Raw genomic sequence first — 27,135 nt, 5'->3', positions numbered from 1 at the left:
TAGACTAAAATACAACCGGGGCTTCTCTTCTGTCAACAGATAAAATAGTATGAGAGGTACAGGCATACGATGAAAGATTATCTTAATTGTGGGCACAAAAATAGTCGTGTATCACATCAGGTTTTCCCACAAGCTCCCAGAGGCACTCGTGGCGATGTAACTTGCTTTTTGTTTTGGCAATCTCGTGAAACCAGAGCTGCACTCTGCGGTGTTACTAGAAGCCTGACTTCCATGAGAATCTAGAATCAAGTTGATAAATCCCTTGAATCACTCCTTGCTATATTTTTCTTGCAGAATTTATTATATCATAAAGTTCTTGAGGAAAACAATTGAATTCCCTAGGTGGAACCCTAGAAGTACTTGCACAAAAATCAAAATGGTTATGACGACGCTTGGAAAAACAAGCGGAACGATAGATGTAAGAGTCTGCTGGTAAAGTGTAAACGACCAATAACAGACAAATGCTTTTTAAAAACAAAACTGCTGTGGGAAATTTAAAAAAATGTCCTGCCTCATTTCCTGATGCCTTGGAACAGGAAGGGAAGTAGGTCATAATGCTATCGTTTGAAATAGATGACAGATGACTGCATTTGCTGAAGTCTTTCCATGAGCTTCTCATGCTGGTAATAGGACAAAGCTCTTAAAATGCCAAAATTCCCCCATTGCGTAACTAAGATATCCAGGAACTGATTTGTCCAGCCACTGAAATCCGTGTTTTTCATGTCACTATACACGCGGTGATAAATCTCACCTTTCCCTGAGCCCCGTAGTTTCAGTTTGAGATGCAGTGCTAAGGTAGCACAGGGGATCGATGACTGCCAAGTGACAAACCACAGTATTTTGCCTGTTTGAGAACAGTCTGTGTGCAAATACAAGATGTTTTGTTTTAAAGAACAACCTATTCATAGAAGAAGCTGATCAAATGAACAATTCATCATATTGATTTCTTCAACCCAAGTTTTTTTGCTAGGCTGTTGATAGTTAACATATTACCATCCTTAACCTGCTTTAATCTTTCATTGACTTGGATCATGGAGCTTTGTCTCGTAATATAGAAGACTTTTGGAAGGCAAAGGACAAGGTCCGAATGAGGAGGCAGAGAAAAGACAAATCAAACGGATCTGCGTGGAGATTTTCTTATTTTCTAAACAGATTCATCATACATCATGCTGATGACGACCAGTGCCATCAGACCGTAGGAGTTTCCAGCTCTGATAGCAAGGGTTAAGCAGGAGAAAAAAGTACTGTTATTTATATTCATCTCACTTTTCTTCTTCCACACTGGGGAGTGAGACTGTTCCATGTCTGTTCAGCACGCGTGCTGTTAGGTGTCACCATCAGAGTCCATGTGCATCTTGCTCCTCTACGACTTTTGGATGAAGGAGATACTTCAGATCTCAAGAAAACGTTCCTTACAGGCTCTGTTTTTCTCACTCTGGTGAACCTTATTCACATGGGATAGAGGAGGTCCTTTGCCCTGCACTTTCAAGTGTGTTATAAATAGCGATCCCTAAAGCAGAAGTGTTGGAGACATGACAATAGGTCATCAAAACAGTTTTCTAGCATCTCCTTGGAGATGGCAGCACCCTGCAGCGGAAAGCAGAGGGGAGAAAGACACCTAACGTTTGTAGTGGTTGGGATGGCTGAGATGGAAATTCAAGGACTTGACCTTTCTGGCTTCACTCCTGTAATAGGGAAAGCAGTAGGGGCAGCTGCTGCCCCCAGAATAAACTTTCTTCTAATTCTGTCTTCTTCCCCATTGAGAGTGGATCAAGACCTTCTCCCCTAATCCAGCAAGTATAAAAAAGCCCTTTCCTCATTCACGCTTCATCTTGCTGAACGCGAGCCATGTGCCCGATCTGCATCCAACTGGGAAAGAAAAGCAGAGATTACTGCAGAGGAACTGGGCTGTGGGAGAAATGGCCGCGTGCCGAGAGGCGCCAGAGCTCCTCAGCCACCAGGACTGAAAGGGAAGGGAAGAGAGCCCGTTTGCATCGAGCTTTTCCCCCTTTTCCCTGGTTAGATCTCTCCTTGAAGCCTGCAGATGCTCTAGAAGTCAGGTAACAAAGTTGGCCAGAATAAAACAGACTCCAGCAGCATGCCCAGAAATTACACATTTTGAGTCAGACTGCTCGCTGCGGAGCAGAAATTGAGATTGCTCAGAAGAAAACAAAAACCGCTGCCTCCCTCCCAACACTGCTGCCCCAAAAAAGCTGGCTGGAAGGTCTTGGCGAGCTGCCTGCTGCTGAGAAGGCAGGAAAAAATTAGCCAGGATTTCAGGAGGCTGAACATTGTGTGCTCCCAGTGACACATCGGACTCGGCATCCGAGCTGCAGACAGGCCGATATACCCACTGTAACAGATATTCCATCTTAGAGCTTATCTTTGGGCTGCACTAAAAAGCCGCTGCGTTTTAAGGAAAACAAGCATACAACAGTTTCAGTAAATACAAGTTATTATTGAAAAATGTTGTATCGGAACTTTAGAGACAGAGCGGACCATTCACTTCCAGTATTAGAGTCACGCTTGGACAAGCAGCTGCTCTGTGAGTAGAGGTTTTGGAAAGTGAACTCAATACTTAAAGAAGTTTTTGGGCTTTTTATTCATTTCTAATGGAGCAAAGTCAGTGCTGTGAAAGTCTCGTGTGCCAAACCATGCTCAGTTCAGTGTTTCTTCCAATCCTATGAAGAAGTGACATGCCATTTAACTTGCCACACATAATCAAGTCACATTATTCGGTAAAACACTAAATGAAGCACTGATTTCATTTCAACTCTTCTTTTTTTTTTTTTTTTTTTTTCCTAACACAGCAAGAAAAAAAAAATCTCAGCACAATTACTCAGAACAAAATCTCACAACTCTGTTTTCAATTGCTTTATGAAATACTCTTCGCTGCTTCCCTTCCTTTACGACAGGTTAACATCGAAAGAATGCAGACTCCTAATTAGAAGGAAGTAAGCTTGTCACACCATGTTAAAAATGTGCCAAAAGCAATGCAGAACACTGAATTTCTCTGAAACCAGCACAAGTTCTCTTGGTTTCTTTCCTTCCCCTCCAGTCTTGATCACTAGTTTCCATGTAACGGTTCCACTGAACAGAGAAAACAGAAGGAAAATACATCCAGGCAATTTTATACTCCAGTTTCTAACCATATAACATCATTGTGCAATTTCATTTCCCCAGTTTTGAAGGGAAAGGTTACAGGAACCAATTGCACCATGGTCAGAGGTCACCTGTGATGAATCAATAATTAATACAATAATGCAAGAGTGACAGCAGATGTAATGAAGTGACCGTCTGAACAGCAGCCCAACAGAATTTAAACTCTTCTAACCTGGCAGGCAGCTTAATGCAACGAGACCTTTAAACAAAGAGCAGAAGAGTTTAGGTAGCGTGTTGTAAAGCTCTCCCTTCTTTTCTAAAGCTGGTTGTTTTGTCCTTTTTGGATGCTTAATTTAGAAGCTGATGCCCATGCTGCATGTACTTTCCTCCAATTTACACATCACCTCCTCACCTAAATAAGATGCTCACTGTAACTCAATCAAACCCAAGGCTCCTGCACCGATTTAGACCACGGATCTTTTGGTAGAAAGCACAGGCCTGACAAATGAAAATATTCAAGTATATCCACCAGTGCTGTTTTTCTGTCTTTAAAAGAACTTCTCTCTTACACTAACTATGTTAGTGCTGAAAATAAAAGCAGCATAGAAAAGAATATGAAGCTTATTAGCCCACAGAACTGAGATTTAAAATGAAAATGCTACAGAATCTATCTGTACTCACCTAAAAAAACACCCAAAAGCTTAGCTATACTTGTTTCTTTCTACAGAGAACTGTTCATATCGGAGTATATTTCACTGCATCTAAAGAAACTGCACTCATTGGTAATTCTTTTTAATGTATTCATTGGCCTTTTCTGCCCAATTAAGTTGTACTTTGGCAATTCTCTCAATTCGGTGATTTGTGTTATTTGTGGTTTGGGCGCACACAAGGATTGCACAACTCCAAATCACTCACTAAGGTGGTAACAACGTGAGGATGGAAACCTGTGTAAACACATGCCATCACTCGCTCAAGGTGTAAGAAACATTTAGAAAGTAATTATGTGTTTTACGAAATGTACTCTGAAAAATTTGGATTCCAGAACATTTTAACTAAAATTTTCCAAATATTTTTGTTATTATTCTTTAAACAAAGTTTTCTTTCTCTCACTTTCTCTTATTTCAATTTTGCTGTTACTCTCACTTCTACCACTTTTCATTCAGCAGCATAGTGCAAAAGGAAATTTCATTATTTTCCCATTTATTTTCTTTTTCAGGTGAACATGCTACACACTACTTAGATTTCCCTTCAGCCTATCCAAGCTAGATTTCCCTTACTTCATCTTCACTAGGAAAAAAAAAGTTTTAGAATACACACACAGTTTTTCCCCTTGACAGAGAAATTTTCAGTGCACTTTTACCCTGCCAGTGTATTTCTGGTCTCTGACGCTCAATTTGCTTTTCTTTCCTCTCTTCCTCCACAGATCCTGTGTGCTCTCTCCTGAGCTTTACCAAATTCAAACATCAACACCAGAATTCCCCAAAAAAAACCCGAAGATATGGGCCAAGTAGGCAAGAAATCAGCCGCATCAAATATGAGAAATTAGTATGAAGAGCAGAGGGGTGAAAAGATGGAAACGTCTTTGTTTTTGTTATTATTCCTCATCATGGATACATCTATTCTCGCAATCCCTTCATGTCCTCAAAAATTGGAGGGGAAAGATTTTTCAGTTTTGAATGTGAGTGCTGAAACACAACACAGCACGGAAATGATGGTACTGCTACGTTTGCACTGAACTGAAATCCATCAGCAACTTAATGCAAATCTGCTCAGCATCATCGGATTGAAAGAGGACATAGAAAATTATTTGTGTTGATTTTACGGTATTTCAAAGCAGTTTAATTACTCGAACTTAATGAAAGTAATCTGCTGCTCTTAACACACAGTGCTTTAAAGTGCTCAAAGTTTAAATTAAATTGACTTCTTAGCTGAACAAAACTATTAACAACCTAGCCAAAGGAGCAAAAGCTGATACCTCTGGTCTCAGCACGCATTAAATGCAGGTGAAGTGGTTAAAAAAAAAGTCAAAACAATTAACAGTTCTCCCCCTTCCTGGACTGTTCTTACGTCACTGGAATTATTTCAATTGACATTGAAAGCAGCTCCACTAGGCTCCATTCAGAAATCCTTCCATCTTCCTTTATGTGCGAAAGAGAACCGAAGCTAGGAGACAACTCAGCATCTGGAGCTTTATGAGAAGTCTACATTTTTAGAATGCCTTACTCAGGTTTTTAGTGTTATCTGCATATAAAATACATAGAGCCTTCATGGAAAGTTAGTTTTAAATCGCAGCTGCTTGAATGCTATTAGCAATTCATCATCAGAACATTCAGCTTCTCAGTAACTCATTACGGTTACCCACAAGGGAAACCTGTTGAGACAAACTTTTAGAAGTTCATAGTTAAACCTTGGTTATAGGAGACCTTTTACAACAGGTAAATAAGATAAAAGCCTGACCTTCTGAAGTCCTCCATTCTCCTCCACCAAAGGAGGAAGAGCACTGGTGCTATTGGTAGATGGTGGCTCGACATTGTAGTCACGAAAGCAGCAGAATAAGGTGCTAAAGATACTTCGACTCCTTTGCTTCTTCAAGCTGATATTACACTGGGACACTGGAAGAAAAAAATACAATAGAAAGAAATTAATGTAACAGACCTATTTTTCCAGATACACAACAACTGAATTTAAGATGCATGGTTATTACCCAAGAAACATTTCTCAAGCCTCAAGATAAGCCCACAGAAGTTTTCCATCATGTTGAGCCCCCCTCCTTCTATTTCAACGCACTCTTTGCTTGTCGAAGTTGCACACAGTGTGTTACTAACCAACCCATATCTCTGCAGAATCCACCCATTTTGTCACATTGACAAAAACAAGTCCCGGGAGCTGCAGGATTGAGGTGGGAAAGTGTTGCTGAGAGAAAAGAAAGGCCAGGACTGCTGTTTGACTTGCTTATTACTTTACCAGGGTTAAAAAAAAAACAAAAACAAAAACAAAAAAACAACACAAATGGGTAAAACAAAAAGTTACACAGTTCAATGAAAGCAAAAGTAGCACTTTTTAAGACCAGAAGCGGTAGAAAAGGGTAACATTGCAGAAAAAGAAACACACACGACACCCAGTGATTCCACTAAGATTCAATCAGATCTTGAACGAAACATTAAAATAAATTAAAAAAGCAGTTCATAAAAGGCTTTAGAGCATTTTAGTAATGTTTGATTTGCTCAAATACTTGATGATCTGTTGTTAGCTAGAAGTTCTTGTTTGCCACGCTGCAGTGCAATACCCGCTGGATTCGGCGTCCAGGCGTGGGTTCCACTTTGATCTTGCACCTCCACGAGGTGCTTCTTTGATGTTCAGCTACACCACACCGCATCACACGGTCACGCCATGGCCATCTTACAAACTAGTTAGCAAGACGGTAGGGTTAGGTAGTTAGGAACCATCTCCCTTCCCAGCACCGGCCCCGAGAACGCGGCGCAAACCCAAATGCTTCAGGGACAGGCGCTCCCATCACCTGCCCCGAGCTGGCTGGGACCAGCTCACCCTTTCCATTAAGCAGAGGAATACCTGAGCCTATAGGGATTAATCGCTTCATTTTCAGAGTCTACGAATGATTTCATTTTAAATATATGCAAGCAAGCCCCAACAAGTTATTTTCTGTTTCTATTCCCAGCTACGCATCTAAAGCTGGATGAAGAGACTGCGAAAGCAAACAACCCAGCCTTCTCCACGGGTAGCACGTGAGCGTGTACATCTCAGCCTGCCAGAGGATGACTACGTGTCTTTAATTTGCTCCTGTTGATCACGCCGTGAGAGTGAGCTCAGGGAAGGAAAACCCAGTTATGGTTTTAGACCTTCAAGCCCTCCAACCAAAACGTGACCGTGGAAGAAACCTTGAAAAGGTATATAAAATATAAGAATAAATATAAATATAAAATATAGCTTATTTATCTTGGAAGAAACACAACACCCCTCACCCCACAGTGAGAGGCTGACACCCTTGGAAGTCCCCTATGAAGACGCATCCATTCCTAACTCCCTACCTTGCCTCCTCTGTTGAATTAAGAGGGAACCAACACAAACACCTACTTTCCTCCCAATACTACAAAGACCTCAAGTGTAGTCGAGGCAACTGGCAACGTGCCTAAATACAAGAAGAAAATGTCTTTAGGAGTTTTGTATGGAGTGGAGAAGCCTGCCTGGAGGAACCACGGTGGGCTGGAAGCAGAAGGGGTGCGGGTGCATGGATGAAGAAGCATCACCAGGCAGATTTTGACCGAAATTCCACATCAGATTCGTGTCCCTGTTCCCAAAAGTATTTGGAAAAGTCAGCACAAGCTGGACATCAACCATTTGTCTTCCCAAAACACCTCAGACACATGGTGCCTGATGACAGCGATGTTCTGCTCTCCCTGTAGTGCATATTTCTGTATTAGCTGACGTATTTTTGCCTTCAAGGGAGGCAGTGCTCTAGTTCAGCTACTTTCTGGAACTGTTCCCATATCAAACACTAAACAGGTTTTTATAAACTTTCATCATTTAAAAAATCTTGGATAACAGAATAAAGTTAGCATAGGGCACAGATTTGTGCATGCGCCTGTTCAAGGAAGCGCTGCAATGCTGCAAAGACACTTGTAAATTGAAACCATTTTTCAGCTGATCTAAACATTGCTCCTCAGTACTCAAACAGAAAAAAAATATGCAAAACTCCACCCATTTGTGATGTACCTACATGTTAGAGAAAAAGGCTTATTCTTAAAGTGTCACGCTCTGTCTGCATCAGATCTGTGGAAACACGTTCACAAATCCCCGCGGACACCCAACGCAGCTCCCAGCCACTTCTTCAAGCAGCACTCAAGAACATCTGTCCCGCAGGCATAAAGAAGCTTGTTGCAGCATCATCAAGGCAAGGAGAAACTCCTTGCTGACCTCAACCACTGAAATATGCTGGTATTAGGAGAGGGAGTATAACGCTGTGCATCTTGGTACATACACCCAGTGCCAATGACGCCCCCAAATGATTTGTGTTTCGTTTACATTTGCCCTCTCTGTACCAATACATGCAGATCTGTGATGCACTGAGCTCTGTTTCACGGGAACAATTTTGATATCCCACACCCGTGAGCCACTCACTTCGCCTTGCTTTCCTCTGATCTATCCGTTCAGCCTTCACTTAAAAATATGAGAGCAATTAAGCAAAGCTGAATGCTTGGAATAGGAATGTTCTTACGCAGCATTTATCATTTGTTGTTCTCCTGGACTTCTTAAAGTACAAGGATGTAATATTAGATTTCATTCTGCAAACAATTTTTATGCGTAAGAAGCCCAGCTTGCACTGTACAACGAAGCCCAGCTGATTCTCTAAGCTGGGACTGAAGTAGGTCTTCAGAAAACCTCGCCATGAAGTTAAGAGGTTAGTGTTCAGCAGGAAAAATGAGTTACCAAATGCCTGCCTTGGACGCTGCAGAACACTTCTGAGCTTTGTCTTTAGGAGGTTACTGAACACAGGCAGCACGCAGGGATTAAATTTACCGCAACCACACCACGTTACAGTCCTTGAGTCTCATACGCTAAGGATCAGACCGTGGGTGTCTGGGATGCACAAAGAGCAGCATTAAGAGGTTACAGGGCAAAATCCCAGCTTCTCAAGAGAAATTTTGCTTTCAGCTGCAGCAATGTGCATGTGGCAAGGAAATGCTGGAGCTGCCAGTGACCTCTGGGGATCCTTTGGGTCTGCAGCCAGCCTGCTGCTCAGGGACGAGCTGCAGCAGCGTCCTTAAATTCCTAACTTAGGGCCTTGGTTGAATATCAGGTCAACTGGAACAGCGTGACGCATCAAGGAGCAGCCCTTCTACTTTTCCTATATAGAGGACTGCAAGAGGCAATAAACAGAGGAAAGACTCGGAACAATATTCATAAGTCTTGGACAAAAGCTACTGATTTGTCCCAACTGTTTAAGAATACTTATTTTCCTTGACCAAATCAGTTTAGGTCTGCACACTCACTTTTACTTAGGGAAAGACTTGTTTTAGGAAAAAAAGTTCCTTAATTCTGCTTGCCATTCATAATAGAGTGGTGTCTCCAATAGGCCTTTCCACTAATTTAATTTTAAAAATAACATCAAAATATTTAAACCAACTGGTTTAAAGGTTCTGCTATGACTTAAGAAAGCATAACTTTGGATGCAATACGGCATGGAAGTGTTTAAGCAGTGTGACATGTACTATTAAAATACCCAGGCAGTGTGCACACAGAAAAGATTTGCAATCTATCTCCTTTTGAGCAACTACAATGCTTTTTGTGATGCACAATGCTGCCTCCTTCCCCAGCTGCACTGGACCAAGCCAAATGCCAGATTTGCATTTTCAAAGAGCTGACAGTCCGTACGGGTAACAGCCATAACCCTGCAAACGGGAAGAAGCATTAAAACTGAACCCCTGGAGGCCAGCTGATCTTAACGAGAAGAGATGAACGGCAAAAGATGTAACCAGCACTCTCTGAAAGTCCTCAGGTAAGCCCAGGCAGTGCAGACGAGAGCTGTGTGCTCAATTCTCCAACAGCCAAGCTGAAGCAGCACCAGCAGGTAATGGAACCAACAGCTGCCTGCAGAAGAGTGGGAGATCGAAACACCACAAGTCTGGAGCAATCCTTTCCCTTAACAGCAGCCCAGGGGTGCTGCGACTTCCCTTCCTAAAAGCCAGGGACTGTGTGCCCGGCAGTCCTCAACAAATTCCTTTTCATAGCTCGGCCTCATCACTTTTGAGCTTACACCAACTTCTACTGCCAAATGTCTCTCACGGCAAGAAGGCTGTTCCTTAAACCTCTTTGTTCCCCCATCCTTGTACCTGCTCCTGTTTGTATTTCGGGACTGGAACTGAATACAGTGCCCCGGATGAAAGGAGAGCACACCATGAGTTTATACACCAAGACAAAGCTTTGTGGTACTCCGTTAATTCCTAACATCTTACCTGTGTTTGACTAGAATTAGGTTAATGTGATTTTTCAGAAGATCCCATTAACACCAAAATTGCTTTATTAACAGAAGCTTCAGACACCACTGCAAACACAAGGTAAGAATTCTCATCTCTTCTGATGCAGAAAAATTCACGTGTACCTACCCTTAAAAGACGTCAGAGCAGACACTTCAGAGACATGAGCAGAACAGGACTACGCACACACTACACTTTGCAGAGGGCTGGAAATGGGAGCATGGCTCTTGCTGCTGGAAGCCAAGTCCCTGTGGTGCAGATCTGCACTTTCAAATCTGAGAAATATCTCACCTGCAATCCCCAGGTGCTGCCCTGCCCTCGCTCTCACAGAAAGCTCCTTGCTCCCAGCCGGGGCGCTGCAGGTAACCTTGTTCCTGAATTACCCACAAGCTGCTGGAAGTCATGTATGGTCCCAACAACTGTGCTTCTCGAGGTCTTCTGGCAAGTCCCAATGAACCCACAGCTTCACTAACCATGGGGAGGGAGTCAAGGAACACAATCCCAACAGCAACAGGAGTTACACGGTAAGGAAAACGCACTGAAATCTAAAAAAAAATGTTCAGTCCAAGGCTTCTCCCATCAAATTTTGCTGTGATTGTGTGAAACAGAGTTGATTTATGCTTTGAAAGTCGCTATCAAATTACAATTAAACCAAAAACCAGATTGCTGAGCTGCCATGGTGCACGAAAACCCTGCCTGCTTCGCAGAGGCACCGCGGGCAGCCCGGCGAGCTGCTGGCCCCGTCCATCCCCCTGCAGCCTGCAAGGGATCTAATTACCGCCGCGATTTTCCTAATGAAGTGAATGCAATAGCCAGCCTTCCTGAAGAACATCAACCGGGTAATGAAGAGACTTTCGGGGCGTTTACAGCCAAAGCTGATAAATGCAATAAGGCGAACCTCTGCGTATCAGGAACGCTCCGCGAGCGAGGCTGTTTGTCACACAAAACGGAGAGACACAAATAAGAATCCAGTAGCATTAAACAAAGCCTCCTTTGAAAGGAAACCTTATTCTAAATTTACAGATGTCTGATTTCTCAATCTCCGTAACCAGATTTATTATAAAATTGCCTTTTTCTAATATCCTGCAGGACTGAAGCTAGAAGCAGCTGAGCAGCAGCAAGCTGGTGGCTCTCTCTGCTTCCCCAGTCCCAATATTTTGGAAGGCGCTGGCCAGGATGCACGTTACTTTACAATACTTGACAAAATCTGCACATGATGCCCAGACTACTTTAGTTTTAAACACCAGTCAGAGATTATCATTGAAAGATTTAGTTTTCCATGCGAGCTTGCCGAAAATATAGCAGTAACAGCACTGCCACATACCTGAAATAACCACCCACAACCGGTTTAACCTTCAAACAAGTAAAACCCAAGTAAATTGCTCTGTTTAGATCGAGTATGATATACTCCAGAATTATTTTCATTCCAACTGAAGCTGGCAATCCCTCTCCCCACCCCCATACATAATTAAATAAACTTCAGGTTTTGTTTTTTTTTCCCATCAAAAACGTATTGCTTTGAAGGGAGGGATCCCAGGCTAGATTTGAGAAGATTTTTCTTCCACAAAACATTTAACTCCCCCCCTAGCAAGCCTCCCACTTTAGGGAGGAGGAATTTGAAGAAGAAATGAACAGCGCTGCTTCGTTAACCCATTCTGTGATGGTTTGGGAAGCACGCTCAGAAGTTGCACCTGTAGGCTGAGATCAAACAGGGACAAGAACCACTTATCCCGTTCAGAGAGGAGTTATCTAATGGATAGCAGTGTGCTTTCCATCCTTTGAAAGCCCTGTAAAATTACATTTTCATGGACTACCTAGGATAAAAGGAGGAAAAGCACCAGGATGAACGTTAATTCAAGACAGTTAAAGCTGCCTGAAGACAACAGCCCTCCGCCTAACCAAGCAATGCTTTGGAAACATTTCGGTTGCAGCAGCTTAAAGGAACAAAATGACTTTTGCCTTACAATAATTATTAGCTACATTCCTCAAGTGTGGGTGGATTAAATATCTCACTTCCTAAGGGTCCAGAGGAGTGAAATTCAGAAGTCACTCTTTTAATCCATGGCTGTGTTGTCTTCTCCGCACAACGCTGCGATGTGCCATCAGCTGCAGCTCCTCATGGTTAAATACAGCAACTGGACAACTCTGAACTCATGAGGAGGGAGGAAAAACCACGAGAAGCCTCAGAACAGCCCATAAAGCTGACAGCTTCCAAGGTGAATCCCCAAACTGTCAAACAGTTGGTACGCTACAGTCTGCATGCTGGTTTGGTTGGATGTACATGTTTATGATGTTATATCCTTCGTATCGTATATGTTAGCTTCTCATCTAAGCCATGAATTAAAGATAAACACCCGTGCTGCCTTGCGGTGTTGCAAGCATTCAATAAAAAAAAATTAAAGGTGTTGCTACCAGGAAATGCTAAATTAAAATAAATCCGTCCAGCTCCTCACCGTCATTCAGCTTGAAGGCTTTCGGAGCAGACCCACTGCTTTGGGGGCATCCACGTTTAATAACGAGGTCAAAAAGATAAAAAGCAGCGAATAGGAGAGACCACTTCCAATGCGGAGAAGCAGCATGTGCAGACGTGCGTCGTGGAAGGACCAAGAAGTTGGTCTCCTTGTGTTCCAGGAAGGAACTCACTCACACTTAGCGCTTTCTCCTCTGTGGGTGCACTGCTCGCCACAGGAGCAGCCAGGAACAGAGGCTGGAGGAGAAGTTAGGAGATGTTTGGCTTCAGGACCCCTCCAGCACAACATGGTAGGGAGCTGCTGTGCCTTTGTCCTCCATGTAAACATCTGGATGGTGCTGAAACAAGACTGGATGTGGCCATATAGCTAGAGAGGAGCCTGGGCAGGGCTGGTCACCGTCCTGTCCCTACATCCATCTACACCACCCCGATGGGATCATGAACAAGGGACCAACCTGAGGACTGAGCCTGCACGCTCACTCACTTTTCACCCAGGATTAAGCAGCTGCTGAGCACGCTGAAGACGGCACTACAAGGACATAGAACAGTTTCATATGTACAGATCTGCGTATATACTTCACATGTACAATGGACCAAAACCACTTCAAAATAATATTAAAAGGAAGAAACCCCCCTCACCTCCTTTCCAAACTACCTACAAGGCAAAGTTCAGCGTTCCTTGGCAGAAGTGACGGAGCTCAAAGTGTTTTCCTTTTGCTACCACACTCTATTTCTCTTTTACCGTAAAATTCATGCACAGCAGAAGCGATACTTCAGAGCAGCGTAAAGGCAGAGTAAAACAGAGTGCAAATAAAGCAGTGACAACAGCTTTCTGCCATTTTAACTGGGTGGAAAACTGAAGCCATGTGAACTACACAGGAAGCGTTTGGGAGGCGTACTCAGCTACAAAATAAACATCGCTTTTTGCAGGGACACGACGGAGCCTTCACTTTTTGTGTTTTCTCTCCTCCACAGCGACCTATGAACAGCGGAGGAGCAACACCCTCCGACCTGACACATCTCACCGGCAACGCCACAAAGATTCACTGTTCGAAACCCGCTCGCCATAAAACTCGAGGCGTTTCGGGAGCCGCCTCGTTTTCTTCGCTGTGCAACCGAGGGTTTGAGCTCCGGTGCTGGAGCCGTGCCCGGCGCAGAGGGCTGCAGCAACAGGAAATACTGCGCGGTCTGGGCATGCATCGCATTCCTGTCCCGCCCCGAGCCAGCGGCCAACAAACAAACCTTTCTTCTAGTAAAAGGGGAGGGAAAGAAAAAAAGAAAAAAAAAAAAAGCAGCAGGCAGACTGCACAAAGTTCACCGGCAGATGTGGCCTGCGAATCCCAAACTGGTCTTTTTTTTTTGCTGATAAAAAAGAATTTGACGTGCGCGCGGTGCTAGAGCAACGTCACAGCTTTGTGGAGCTGGATCGGCTGTGGGCTGGGAGCTTCGAGATGTAAAAGATGCCGGGGCGAGCTTCTTCCAGGTGCTGACAGCCAGCACCGCCTGCATGCACGCCGCAGGGTTTGTTTTAGGGAGGTTTTGCAAGTATTAGCAGCAGCTTGCTTGCAGCCGAGGTGCTGCAGTCGATCGAAATGGAGAGAATTGCATGGGATAAAAAGATATTTTTGAAAAATAAAAGGAAATGGGTTCTGGTTTATTTTCATTCTGTGTGTAATGCATGCAGTGCTACAGAACGAGTACTCAATGCTGAAGTTTGCCTGCAACTGAGAAGTACCAAACAGAATTAGTAACCAGAACATATGTTCGTGCATCTCGGCTCCTTTGAATCGCTCCCAGGTTGGCCTCTGAACTCCTGGAAGATATTTAATAATCATTTGTTAAATACTCGAGCGGGAAAGCAAAAGAGAAACAAACAAACGGAAAGGCGAGCAGCACACGGGGTCAAAATGGCAGCAGCTCAGGGTTTGTTAGTCACGGCTGATACCCTCTGGCATCGGCGCAGGATTAGAGTCAGGACGGCAACGAAACAGATGTAAACAAGCATGTGTTTATAGAGCAGAAACATGTACAGCATCCCATCGGCTCGCCTTTGCACTGTGCTTACGTGCAACGTGGTGGGAAAGGCAGAGAGGAGCGCTGAGCACTGAAAACACGGCAGCAGCAGCTACCTGCAGGCATGGGGCTGGCATCCGAACCAAGCCAGAGTCATCGGCAGCCTGCACCAAGCATTAATGCCTGGCAAGGCCGGGGTGAAACCTGTAATTCACTGAACCAAAGCTAACTCGCACAGTGCTTAACCCCCCAGCTAGCCGCCTACCATACATATTTTATCCAAGCAATTAATTTTTCAAGTCCAAGTGTCATCCAATCCTAAAACTGGCCGCGGAATGGATATTGCTGGGCGCTGCACCTCTGACCCGCTTGTTTCCTTATCGAGTTCCTTAATACAAACAGATGTTTTTTTTTTTCCCCTCCCACAACCAAATTCACAACCTGAGGTTTGGCCCTGGAAATTAAACCGAGTTTCCTTCTGCCACGCTGCAGGAGGGCCCACTAAAACACAGGTTACGGGTTCAGCTCCCTTTTCTGACTTAAAAAAAATATCAGACCAGTGATTCACTGAACCCAAACGTCGAAGAAATTCTTCGAGTTTCTCCCTTCAAAAATAATCCTAACACCTCCAACCAAACCCTTACCAAACCCCTGCTCATCTGATGGAACAAACTTAATTTCCGTTTGCTAAATATAGCAGTGATGTTCCCATAGAGGCAGCTACATTCCCCACTGCACTTTTTGCAGCAAATACTTCAGAGAGACATCAAACCTGAATTATTAGTCGATATTTGCTAGCTTTCTCATCTCTTCCCCAAGAACAGCTCTTCGCTAAGGGATTAATCTAGCAAACACACTGCTACGGGGTGCTCCCTTGCAGGAAGTTTTGCTTCTCCATTTCGCTTTATGAATTTTTCAGTCGCTCCCTGGGGATGCTTTGGCATGGGCTGCAGTTCTCCTCCCTGCCGGAGGAATCGCTCCCCAAAAAGATCCACCTCTAATAGTAAAAAACAAACTACAACACACTTTTTTTTTTTTTTTTTGGTGTTGTTTTGAATGCCTGTTTCAAATTACCCCACTTTCTGCTGTTCTGTGGACGTTGCGTGCAGACCTCATAAAACAAGCGCTCTGCCAGAAAGCACACGATGCGAGTGGTGGTGTTCTGGTAACGTGCTTCATAGAACCAAGGCCACTGAAATCACACAATTCCTGAAAAAGTCTGACTGCAACATACTAAGAAACATGCAGGACTCCATGAAAGATTTACCATCTTTCTTGGGGAGGGAGTTGTGTAATTTCAAAAAGACCCTGACTTCAACAGAGGTGTCATTATCTGGACCAAATAACGTTTTTCCCTGCTTTTCCCCTTCCCCCACAAATTCCTCTATGGTGTGAAACCCACAGCCTAAGGCAAAAAGAGGAAGGAACTCCATTCAAGAGGGAACTTTCTCTAAATCACTGTCTCATTGGTGCTTCAGTTATTAATCCAAGTAATACTTGCTTTCAACAGCTAAGACGACTCCTGAAATCAAGTTACAGCCAGCATTCAGCTAACATCATTTCACCAAGTTATTCGAATCCTGTGGTTCTGGGAACAAAATTAAAGCAATAATCAAGTTTATAATCAAAATCTGATGTATGATTAATTGCAGGGATTTATTAAGAGTCATTCATTAATGATTCCTGTGCATTCATGCGGACAGAACCCAACGACTTAAGAGGAATTGCCAAAGCCATTTCTCTTCCATTTTTGGCTTCCATGGAGTCGATTTCACCTAACCTTAGATAACCCTTCATTATTTTTTTTTAAATACTTGCATTATTTATGGACATGTAATACAACTGCATATTATATATAGATTTTTTTTTCTTTTTTTCTTCAAGCTGTTGCATCTCCCCTCTCCACTTAAGCTAGAAAGAATTAAGTTTTTCAGAAGAGCTACACATATTCAGTAACTATATTGCATCTGAAGAAATTGTAACACCAACCACTGCAGGTTTTCAGTTCAAGGGAAACTTGCAGCATCTGTTGTTATACTTTGAAGAAATAGTTAAGTCAAAAAACCATGAAAGAGTGTGGTAAATTCTCATTAATAATTAGCTGAAAGAGCTAGCACTGCACTGCTGAAGCATGAGACCTCTCTCCTTGGCTTTCAAACTCCACTTCCCTGGGGTGTATTCAAAAAGGCCAGTAGGATACATGCTGTCACTTCTGAAAGACAAGAGTAATGTACTCACATTAAGTTTAAAACATCTAAATGTCTATCTGAATCCAGATCAAGTTAAAAAAGAGACGACTGCAGAGGGAGGAACAGCCAAAACCAATATACATCTGACATTTTTAATGAATGATTAGGAGTCTGACAGAGATTTTTATTTCCTTACTGGCTACGTGTGTAAGCTGTACCCAAACACTAAGCAGAACAAAATATCAAAACCACCTTTAAGAAAACACTCAGCTTACTCACTTCATTCAGCAAGTCCGTAATTTATACCCTCCCCAAGAAAAAAAAATAATAATGTTTCACATTAAGAATTAAAAAGCCTGAAATGATAACTATCTATAGCCCACACGGTAATTCAAGCAGTGCCAGCAACCCCTGCAACAGGATGGACTGCAAACTGCAGGTATGGCTGAACATTAAAGCTATTTTCTTTCAACTGATCCTGAGAAATAAATTGGAAAATACGAATTCCTAGCTCTTCCGTCCATATACTTTGATTTGAAGATTATTTTAGCCAATCAGCATTCCTGGAACATTAAAAACAGCACATTCCCGCCTGGAAATGGGATATTAAGAAAGCTAAACTAGATTAAGACAAACTAAAGATACAGGAAACTGCAAGCTCCGTATGATAAAGTTACTCCAGTTTTGACAAAAAACAGCCAAACTTGCCCAACTTCCACCAGTTCCTTTCTAGAACAAAGCCACGTTTCACTGCTTGTTTAGAAATGTGGATAATCAGCAATGAAAATAAATGATTTTTTTTTTCCTCATAACATACTACATGTGCAGTGAGAAGAAATTTTTAAAAAGCATTCTGGTTCCTTAAACCGAGTCCTTCGATGCCTCTCTCACGCTGAGGGCTCAGCTGCGGGCTGGAACAGCTGCAGACATGTTTAGTTGTTCTCCAAACACCAGAACACCACGTACGTGTGATCTATGTGAAATATCCTAAACTTTGGACGAAAAAGAAAGCACACAGTTTAATACCGATGCTGTAACCTCAACCCAATCCTGTAAAGCAGAAAGGCAACCCTTGCTATCTTAGATATGGAAGTCGTGAGGGACACAAAGAACTGTGCGCCATATGGTCACTGAAGGTGTTAAATACCTGGTGTCTTCAGGACCACAGGTCTAGTTAAAAATAAACCATTTCCTTACTTATATTAGAAAAAAAAAACAGTACAGTGACTTTGTTGCTTTAACTGAAGAAAAATCTTTAAACTTATATACAATTATCTAGATACATTCTACCCTCAGATGAAGGACATCTATCAAAACCAGAATAAACGAAGGTAAGAATAGCACCTACACCCATTAACAAAATTAAAACCATTTCCTAGCTTACTTCTTCAGGATGTTTCTTTCTGCTAACTGTAGAATAACAAAGGCAACAGATGATGCAACAGAAATTAGAGCAATTTTACAGCTCGCTCTGGCCCCCGTCTCTCTTAGCCTATTTTCCTGCCCAACCTGTTTATGCAGAACACGTCCAGATCAGCTGGTCTCTGCCTGATCTGGCAAAAAAAACTGCTTCCCTTCATCACCGAGGCAGCGGTGAGGGCGATCAGTTTATTTAGTCTTGACATAGGACTACCATAGCTGCTGCTCTGCCTCCTCTCCTCTCTTGTGAGGAGAGGCAGAGCCAGGCTTGTACCACTGACGTACAGAGCTTCTTGTCCTGCAGATCATGGCACTGAAGAAGAATAGCTCCTGCAGAGCATTTAACTCTTCATCTCTTGCAGGTGGGTCCCTTTGGGCCTTCCAGCAGCTTCCTACCTCATTCAGGCAGAGGGCAGAGAAGCGCCGATGCTCTCAAGCAGGGGCCCCATAACAGATGACCCATCCAAGACTTGCTCTGCACTTATCTCGCATGGAAAATCCCTGCCATAAGAACCCAGCAAAGCTGATATCAAGTCTACACCCAAGCACTTAGAAGGCTGTCTCAAGGATTTACCCCTTCACCTCTCCCCAAATTAAGAATAAGCCTTGAATTTACAGAGCAGCCGGCGGCAGGGACACCCAGCACTGCCGCCGGCCATTTTGGCTGCTTCACACCCTTCAACTGGGCCCAGGGCTCAGGCTGGACTGGAATAGGGGGGACAATGACAGCCATTTCTGTCCCCAGACTGTGCTGAGGCCAGCAGGGCTTTCCTGAGCTCTGCACAAGGTGGGTAGTGTTGTTTGGCCTTGGAGTTTCATCCCCCCCTCTGCCTGAAGGCACTTCCACCACTCAGTACCACGTTCCCCTGCCCAGCTCCAGTGGGCTCACTCTGTTACTAAACCCTAAACCAACTTCTGTGTCCGAATTAAGCTCCCGAAACTACACAGACCTAAAGCAGGAACGCACTGTAGGGGATGGCACGCCTGCTGCAAAACAAGATAAATGTTTGGCAGCTCTCCCACTCCTACATAACCAAAAAAAAAAAAAAAAAAAAAAAAAGAGGAGAAATAGCTGCGCGGCAGCTTGCTTCGTTCTTTTTCTTACAAGACTGTATGCAGGAGAGCCCAGGCCAGCCCCGTGTCCCCTTAGGGTCCCAGCCCCACTGAACGACCCCATAGAACGACTAAAGCAAGGCCCGCTGCATTCAAGCGGCCCTGCTGCCAAAAATCTCCTGCCAAGACCCTGACAGCTACTGGTGGGAAGTTTCTAGGTGGCAATGGGTCTCCACATTGGGGTTATAATGATAGAATTAAAAATAAATTGTTGCCTTCAAAGCCATTTCTATGGATATTTACCTTAGCCTCCTGCCGTCAGTCCAGCTAGCCACAGGTAGCATTCACAAAGCCCGGCTGATAAGCACTTGTAGGGCACAATTAATATGATTTGTCCACATCAGAACTCACCCTAAAATTGCCTGGTTTTGTTTATTTCCCCCCCCCTTGGGAGCCTCTGAGGAATAGCTCAGCTGTTTATACTGCAAACAACTGCAGTTAGGGGAAAGATCACCATCCCCCACATCCCTTCTTCTGGCCTTCCTGTAAGTCACTAGGGTTGGCCAAGACCAGAAGCAATCCATCAAGCACGTCTACGCTAAAAATGCTGCAAAATAACCCCTTCGTAATCCTCCTGCAGTTCCACTGCATTTCTGCAGTTTCCACGGCAATCCTTCTGCTCCCCTCCTCGTATCAACACAACTATTTCCTAACCCCTCCAAACTACTGATCTGTGTAGCCCAAACACAAATGGAAATGATGCTGCCATAAAAAGCAAAACAGTAGGGAACTGTGGGGCTCCCCAGCACGGCCTGGGCCACAGCACCTGCCTGATTACAGGGGCACCAAACACCTCCCGCAGTCACCCCAGTTTTTAGGATTCCTGAGCACCCTATGGTATGTTGCAAGAAATATGCCGTGGCACAGAAGGTCTGGGGAAAGGACACTTCAGGGTAGATTTATTTCCCCAAAATATTATGAAAATCTACCAGCTCAAAGACCACAGCACAATTCACAAGGGACAGAGCTTACACAAACAGGGAAGAGTTTCGGGATGTACTTTCACAGCATTTTCCTTCAGTCTCCCTCCCTCCTTTTGCCAAGAGGTGAAAGTGGAGCATTTTTTCCATACAGAGGATGCCTTGGAAACTGACTTACACAGTACTGAAGCAAGCACATTATCCATGAAGTTTGTTTTTCTTTTTTTCCCCTCAGTTAAGAAAATTCAATTATTCAAAGAATCCAATTTAATCATCCAGTGCACATTTACAGGTGAGCCCAAGCGTGGAAGAGGCTGCTTCATCCCTTCCTTTAACGAAGGATGAGCACCGTTTCCAAATACCTTTGAGAAGGCACAGGTTAAGACATGCTTCACCACCACCCAATAACAACACGAGGTAATTACACCACTTGGGCAATGTTTGTGCCTGCTTTCTGGCCACAGGTTTTAAGTTCCTCACCCTAAAACTTACATTCAGTCCCACGGAGAGTTTTATCGTTATGATTAATGTCAAAAAATGCAAGTTCCATGAACCTGTGACACTCCTCTTGCTCCCTTGTTTATGATACCAGCACTTGTTTGTATTAGATGCTTGCTGTGGTTTGTCCAGTGACATTTAGGAACATGGTTGGAAGGCAATTTGTGGGGAAAAAAAAGAGCTAGAGATATGAAGTTTCCATTGCAACCACTGGATTTGGATACTGCCATTATAATTAAAGACGATAAAATATCCAAGTAATGTTGGAAGGTATCAACTGTTTCAAGTGACAACTGGGGACATCGAGCTGAAGTTTCCTTAAAAATTTGCATCATGTCACTAAACACAACGCTGCATTGTACCACTTAATAGGATACACACACTGCAAGGCAAGGAGGAAAAGGTCAACCCCACCAACTACGACAACCAGTTAAAGAAAACTGGATTCACTTTTCTGCTCCGTCCAAAATATCCACCTTTTAGGACAAGTGGCTTCCCAGATTTCATGCCATGGCTCCTTGTCTATAAAACATGTTTTTAAATCCAGCGTAAAGAAAATAAAAACAAACCAAAGAAAAGCAAAACAAGGAGCAGGCATAGCAGACTTCCTGCTTTGTTTTTAATCACTGGTAAGGCACAATGTGCAGCTCACCACTAGGAGCTCGGGGCTGGTTATATATTGAAGAAACGAGAGGTGCTCATAATTTGGTAGTAAGGCCTGGAGTAGTAACATCCTGATTTATTCTCTTATCACAGGGAGCAAGAATCCAGTAGCAGTATCACACACTATTTTGTTCCGTGTATTCTGGAAATGACATTAAGTGTAAGTAGGAAGTACTGCTAGCTGAGGTCTTTAATATTTAAGGAACAATTTAACTTATGGCTTCCACAAAATATAATTGTGGTGTTTGGTGTTTGTATACTACTAATTACAGATATTTTTCTTATTAATAAACTAATTGTTGCGTAAGGCAGGCAATGGAAAAACGTATCTCGACAGCCTCTTGTCTGAACATGCAGCTTGGTGTTTTTTTTCCTTGAGTCACTTCAGGCAACCCAACTGAGCATAATCTAGGAAGTAGAAAGTGCCTTAAATGAAAAATATCACTAAAGATGATGTCATGGGCTTATACTTCTTGCTTATAGTGACAGTACAGCAGAAAGTGTAATTACAAACATCAATATTCCATACTGGAAGGATATACTCTACTATGCAATGCCAAATAGCACGAAATGCTTTTCCGAAGTCCACTTAAAAGGCACTGACAGAAGAGCTCACACATTCTGCCCACCTAAATAAACCAACAGTGTGCACCAACAGCATGTCCATGCCTCGAAAAGCCAGCCTGAAACAAGTCACAAAAACAAGCACTAACAACAACGTGCAGCCCAGCCCTGTACCAAACCAGAGAGGTAATCCTTTTAGGACATGGAGTTTAAAGCAACTCCAGCAAACACTAAGTAAATCATTCCAAAAAGCATATTCCTACCAGAATTACCCTGACTTTGAGGAATTAAATTCCAATAGTATTATACGAATTATTCAATGATCATATCAGCTTATTTTCAGCAAAATAATGGTTCCATTTCCCTAAGGAAATTACGATAGTACTTGCAGGCACCACTCAAGTGCTAGCAAGAGCTGGAGTTATAAAAGACCCTTTACATTTTTTTTTTTCCATACAGAAAATGTATTCTTCAAGTTCATTTCTAGTGAGGGGAGAAAAAAAAAAAAGCTTTCAGCTTCATGAATAATACATTTAAAAATTTAATATTAGAGAACAAATCTTCTTTTTGAGGCTCCAGAAACAGTACTGTATTTGCTCCATTACTTTGAAAGGATCACTGTAGACGTTTGAATAGGGGCAGATCGTAAACAACTGTTTGTAAAAATTAAGCAGTAACGAAGTATTTCACCATTTATCACACTAACTCTAAAGCAGTAATATGTAGCTTTACGACTGCCATCAACAAAGATAATCACTTACCGTATCCACAGTAAGGAGTTTACTGCATTTTGTTATAAATCTGAAGCGGAACGGATCTCCTCAGCCACTCACCCCAAACCCACTTGTTTACAAGGAAGAGACGGGAGAAAAACTGATTTTGAGGCAGGCACCTCTAGTCCGCATCGCTGCCACAAGATGCCAATAAAACCGAATACCACAAGCAGAGCCATTTTACGACACCAGGAATTCTTTCACGGAGCTGACGGAGCAAAACGAGCGTCTGGTAACGGGGCCGGCAGGTTCCCGGCAGGAGAAGAGCCCTTCCCCGATCGGCAGCTGCTCCGGCCTCCGTTCTACAGCGAGGGCTTCCTCCTCCTCCTCCTCCTCACGCCTGTGTGAAAGTAAACAAACTGCGGAACACGAACCCGGGAGGTTCACAAATCAGAAAGCAAGAGGCCCATCAGCCGGCTACCGTAGGAGTATTTTTAAGTGCTTGCGTCTGGCAGCCAGCACGGTCGAGGTCAATTCCCGGGAGCCCTCAAGGATCTTTTCCAGGAAGCCACCAGCGAGTTCATGACACTTGAGGAACTGGACAAGGTGTCCTCTGAGAAAGGAGCTTACGCACCGCCAGCTGCAGAATAAAAGGCCGAACCTAACAAACAAACCTCCTCGCCTCCGCTCCTCTGGGTTGCTCCTCTCGGAAGGATTAGCGGAGCAGGGGAGGGATTTCAAAGGCAAAAGAGGGTCTTTTGGGGAAGGTGACTGGAAGAAGTTTGTCACGGACTACCCATCACGGCTGCAAGGACAGGGTTAAGCCAACTTTCCGCCCTGTTAGCCACTGAAGGGACTTTTTCTCCTTTCTCTTCTTTAAGGCACCGCGTTCTGCAAGAGCTGGGACCCTCTGCTCATCAGTACAGCCATGGAGGGGGAGAAGAGAGAAGCTTCATCATTTACTACAAATGCTTTTTAAACTATTACAGGCTAAGTGATTGACACTCAGATTTCACGTGGGCTTGGATTTTCAGGTGGCTCTTCACATTCCCTAAGACAAGGCAAATCTGAGGTGTAAGACTCGAGAAAGAGATGTGTAACAATCCCCCCTGCAAACACTGCTGGCTCACCAGCTCCCAGAGCAGATGCTGTGCAAGGCAGCTGTAAACCCTATCAAAACAACACTTCTTATCGAAAACGGGGCTGGGGTCCCAGCAAGGTTTGGGGAACTGTGTTCCCGAGTTGCTTGGCCCTGCAGCATCCAAGTGAGGGGCTGGGAGCCTCCTACAGAGTCACGGCTGTGAACTCCCGGTGTTACTTTTCCAAGAACTTCCATTTCCCTACTCCTCAACATTCACTTCAGCCTCAGATAATAAACCTCATACGAGCTCTTCACCTCAACGCTCGCAGCAATAAAAACCCTCTTGCTTCCCGAGCTGTTAACAACACCACGAGCTGCCAGCTCTGGCTGCCCTCGCCTACCTCCCGCGCTCGGCGCTGCGAAAGGGCAGCTCAGCAGTGACCGCCCCGAAATCCAGCCCCATCCCACGGCAGGAAGCCCTCCCAGCAGCCGCTGGCACGCACCAGAGAGCCGCCCAGCCGCTGTTTGTCCATTGCCCTTTTTCCTTTCGGCGAGGCGTTTCGTGCTCGCCAGCGCTCTCCTCCCCTTATACAGGAAGCCGGGGCCTCAAGCTTAAGCCTGCGCGTTCAGCTCGGGTCTGTTCCAGCTACTACTGTGAGCAGATTCCTCCAGAAAAAAAAAAAAAAAATAAAAAGGCTCCCGCAACCGAATCTTTGCTGCGAAGTGCACGGAGAGATGATTTCTCCAAATTTTCTGGGAGAAAAGCAAAGGAGACATAGATTAAAGAGTTGCTCTGGTTGAACAGCCGCGCCACGCTGTTTATCGAGACGGGGCGCGGATGATCCAAATCCAAAGGTGCAAACAAACCTTGCAACATCCCTACGAGCAGATAACTAAGCGTGTCCCAATATCTTCATTCACATGCTCCGACACGACCATGCTTCGGCCGCTCTATGAGCCCAACGTAGCCGCGCTCGAGCACTTTCGGTGGCTTCTGCGGGGGCTGGGGGAAGCGGCAGCGATAGCACGCTTGTGGGAGATGGTAGAAAGATGAGGAAGATGCGGTTGCAAGCAGAAGACCTTGGTTATGGGAGCCTGGGAACCCGCTGCAATGGGCTGAGGGGGTAAAAGGAGGAAGAAGGAGCCTACAACTTTTATTTTTATTGTGGTCTGTACTCAGTTGAGTTTCTCTGTGCTAAGAAGGCACCTACAGCATCTCCACTCCACGCCAGCCTCAACCGTGCCATCAGCCCCTTCCATCCTCACAACAGCTTCCTTCCTTCCAGGGGGAGTGTGAGCCGCCTTTTCCTCTCTCCTGGCCATTACAACATTGCTGGGACAGCCTCAGTCTGTTCCTCAGAAGCCAAAAAAACAAATAAAAATTGAATTTCTGTATCTTGCTACGCAGCATTTTGTAGTGTTGTGTCCCCCGCACCTACTCAACAGCTTCCTCAGCTCCACCACCCTGAACCTCACAGCCTAAAATAAGTTAAAAAAACAACCATCATCATAATCTTCAATTATTTTGGCATTTTCTCTGTGGCTGATGTTAGGTAAATGCACATACTAAACAGAGAAACAATCGGCTGAACTGCATGCCCGGCACTTTGAAGACACGTGGGGTGCCCCAGTTCCCAGGCTCCCCATTCCTCCAGCAGCCAACATCACTCCTGTTTTCACTGGGCTCTTCAAATTAATTTTACAGCATTTCAGACAGCACAGCAACAGGTTACTGTAGACTTCAGCACCAACTGCTGTATCAGGAGCCTCATCAAAACAAGCCAATGCATCTCCAAATGCCTGCGGTCAGCTGAATAACTGCAGCCACCTCACCAGAAGCACCGCAGGATGCACAAAGGGCACCAAAATATCCAGTATCTGAGCCCTTCCCCTACCTTTGTCCAGGCCCAAATAACAGTCCCTTGGGGTATTCTGCAAAAACCATTCGATATGGCCAAGAGAAGAGGCAGTTGCTCCAAAGGGAGGGAAGAAGGGCCACTGATTTAAGAAACAGCTGAACTGATTTCTCTCCTCTAGGTTACTGGATGCTGCTGATTCAAGGTGTGTCCGGTGGTAGGAATGAACTGAATTCTTTTAAATGCTCACACTTTACCTCACATTCATGTACAGAGATCCCCCGAGCATTTACATATAACATCTCATAATGCAATGGCATGAAAAGAAGAAAGGAAGCACCTATATGCAGATAACCATCTGCAGAAGTAACCACACCAACATACCTTCGCTTTATTAAAAAAAATAATATGCCAGCTTCAGCCCTATTCTGATTTCTGTCAGCAACCCAACTACTGAAATGCTGTAGTCACATCAGTTGCACAGAAAACCAGCAGAAAGCACCTGAGATCTAACCCATACTCCTCTACCAATAATAAAACCCATGCAACTCCTTCTGATAGAATCTCTCCAATCCACTTTTATATATATATATATATATATATATATATATATATATATATATATATTATATATATAAAGTTTTTAATGGCTGGGACTCAACAATCTCCACAGCCATGGGAAATGGCCTCCATTACCTTTATTCTTCAGAAAGGTTTCTAATGTCAAGCTCCAACAAAGGAGATGCAGATTAAAGCCTATCACTGCTTGTTCTATCCAACAGCAACAGAGAGAACTGATTATTTTTTACAGCAGAAATTATTTCAGGATTGAAAAAAAAGTCTGCTTTCTTTTCTTCAGAATTAAGAAAAAAAAAAAGCCCTCAATTTGTTCAATCTTCACTACAGGTCAGATTTTCTACTATGATTTCTTTCTCCCTGCTCCTTGGAACGCTCTCAAATCCAAATGCAGCGCTCAAAGCCTTACAGAGCAGTTCAGAAGTCTTTCCAAAGCAGAGTACAGCAGGACGACTTCACTGTTCTTACAAATCAGCTGTCATGTTGGAATGCGTAAACAGGCATATATCTTTTTTACTGCTGTGCGACCGATCTGACTATTACAAAAGTCTCAGGATTTTGTACGGGCTAGCAAGACAACTAGTTGCTCTTTCTTCTTGTTTTTTGCAGGGGATTGCTCCATGCAATCTTGAAACAGTCTGATTAAGCAGCATGAAAAACACAGGATACAGATTTTGCTTATCCAGCCCCTTTCTATTTTCAGTTCAGTCATCCAGTATGGCTTGCATTTTGGTACCTGCAAATTTTGTATATTCTCCGTGGCATCTTCCAGGCCATTAATGACCGACAGACCCTGCATGGTCCCACTTCCCACACCCCTTCAAAGGCCCTGAGCTACTACACACTACGCAAAGACTTCCACACCCATTTTATAGCAATTTATACCCACCACCTTTTTCTAGTTTTGAATCTTAAAAGCTTCAATTTGTCATGATGTATTAGTTTTTCCTTTCCTTCTAACCAAGC

The 27,135-nt window shown here is 43.8% G+C and overlaps 1 protein-coding gene and 1 long non-coding RNA gene across 3 annotated transcripts in view; both read right to left on the bottom strand.

Annotated features, from left to right (window-relative positions):
• CTDSPL (CTD small phosphatase like) overlaps nt 1–27,135 on the bottom strand; it is a 77,785-nt gene that overhangs the window by 28,528 nt on the left and 22,122 nt on the right. For both annotated transcript variants that reach the window (XM_084507693.1, XM_084507692.1), the window contains exon 2: nt 5,560–5,714. In XM_084507693.1, coding sequence (XP_084363819.1) covers nt 5,560–5,714 — 155 coding nt within the window. The remainder of the gene's footprint in view (nt 1–5,559; nt 5,715–27,135) is intronic.
• Nucleotides 9,349–24,116, bottom strand: LOC311430815. The gene is made up of 3 exons (XR_014689042.1): nt 22,705–24,116; nt 10,386–10,639; nt 9,349–9,509 (listed from the first exon to the last, which is right to left on the bottom strand). It is a non-coding gene; the product is annotated as an uncharacterized lncRNA (long non-coding RNA).

Source organism: Aythya ferina (genome assembly GCF_964211825.1).
Source record: "Aythya ferina genome assembly, chromosome: 2".
NCBI lineage: Eukaryota > Metazoa > Chordata > Aves > Anseriformes > Anatidae > Aythya > Aythya ferina.
This window is presented reverse-complemented; position numbering and strand designations above follow the sequence as displayed.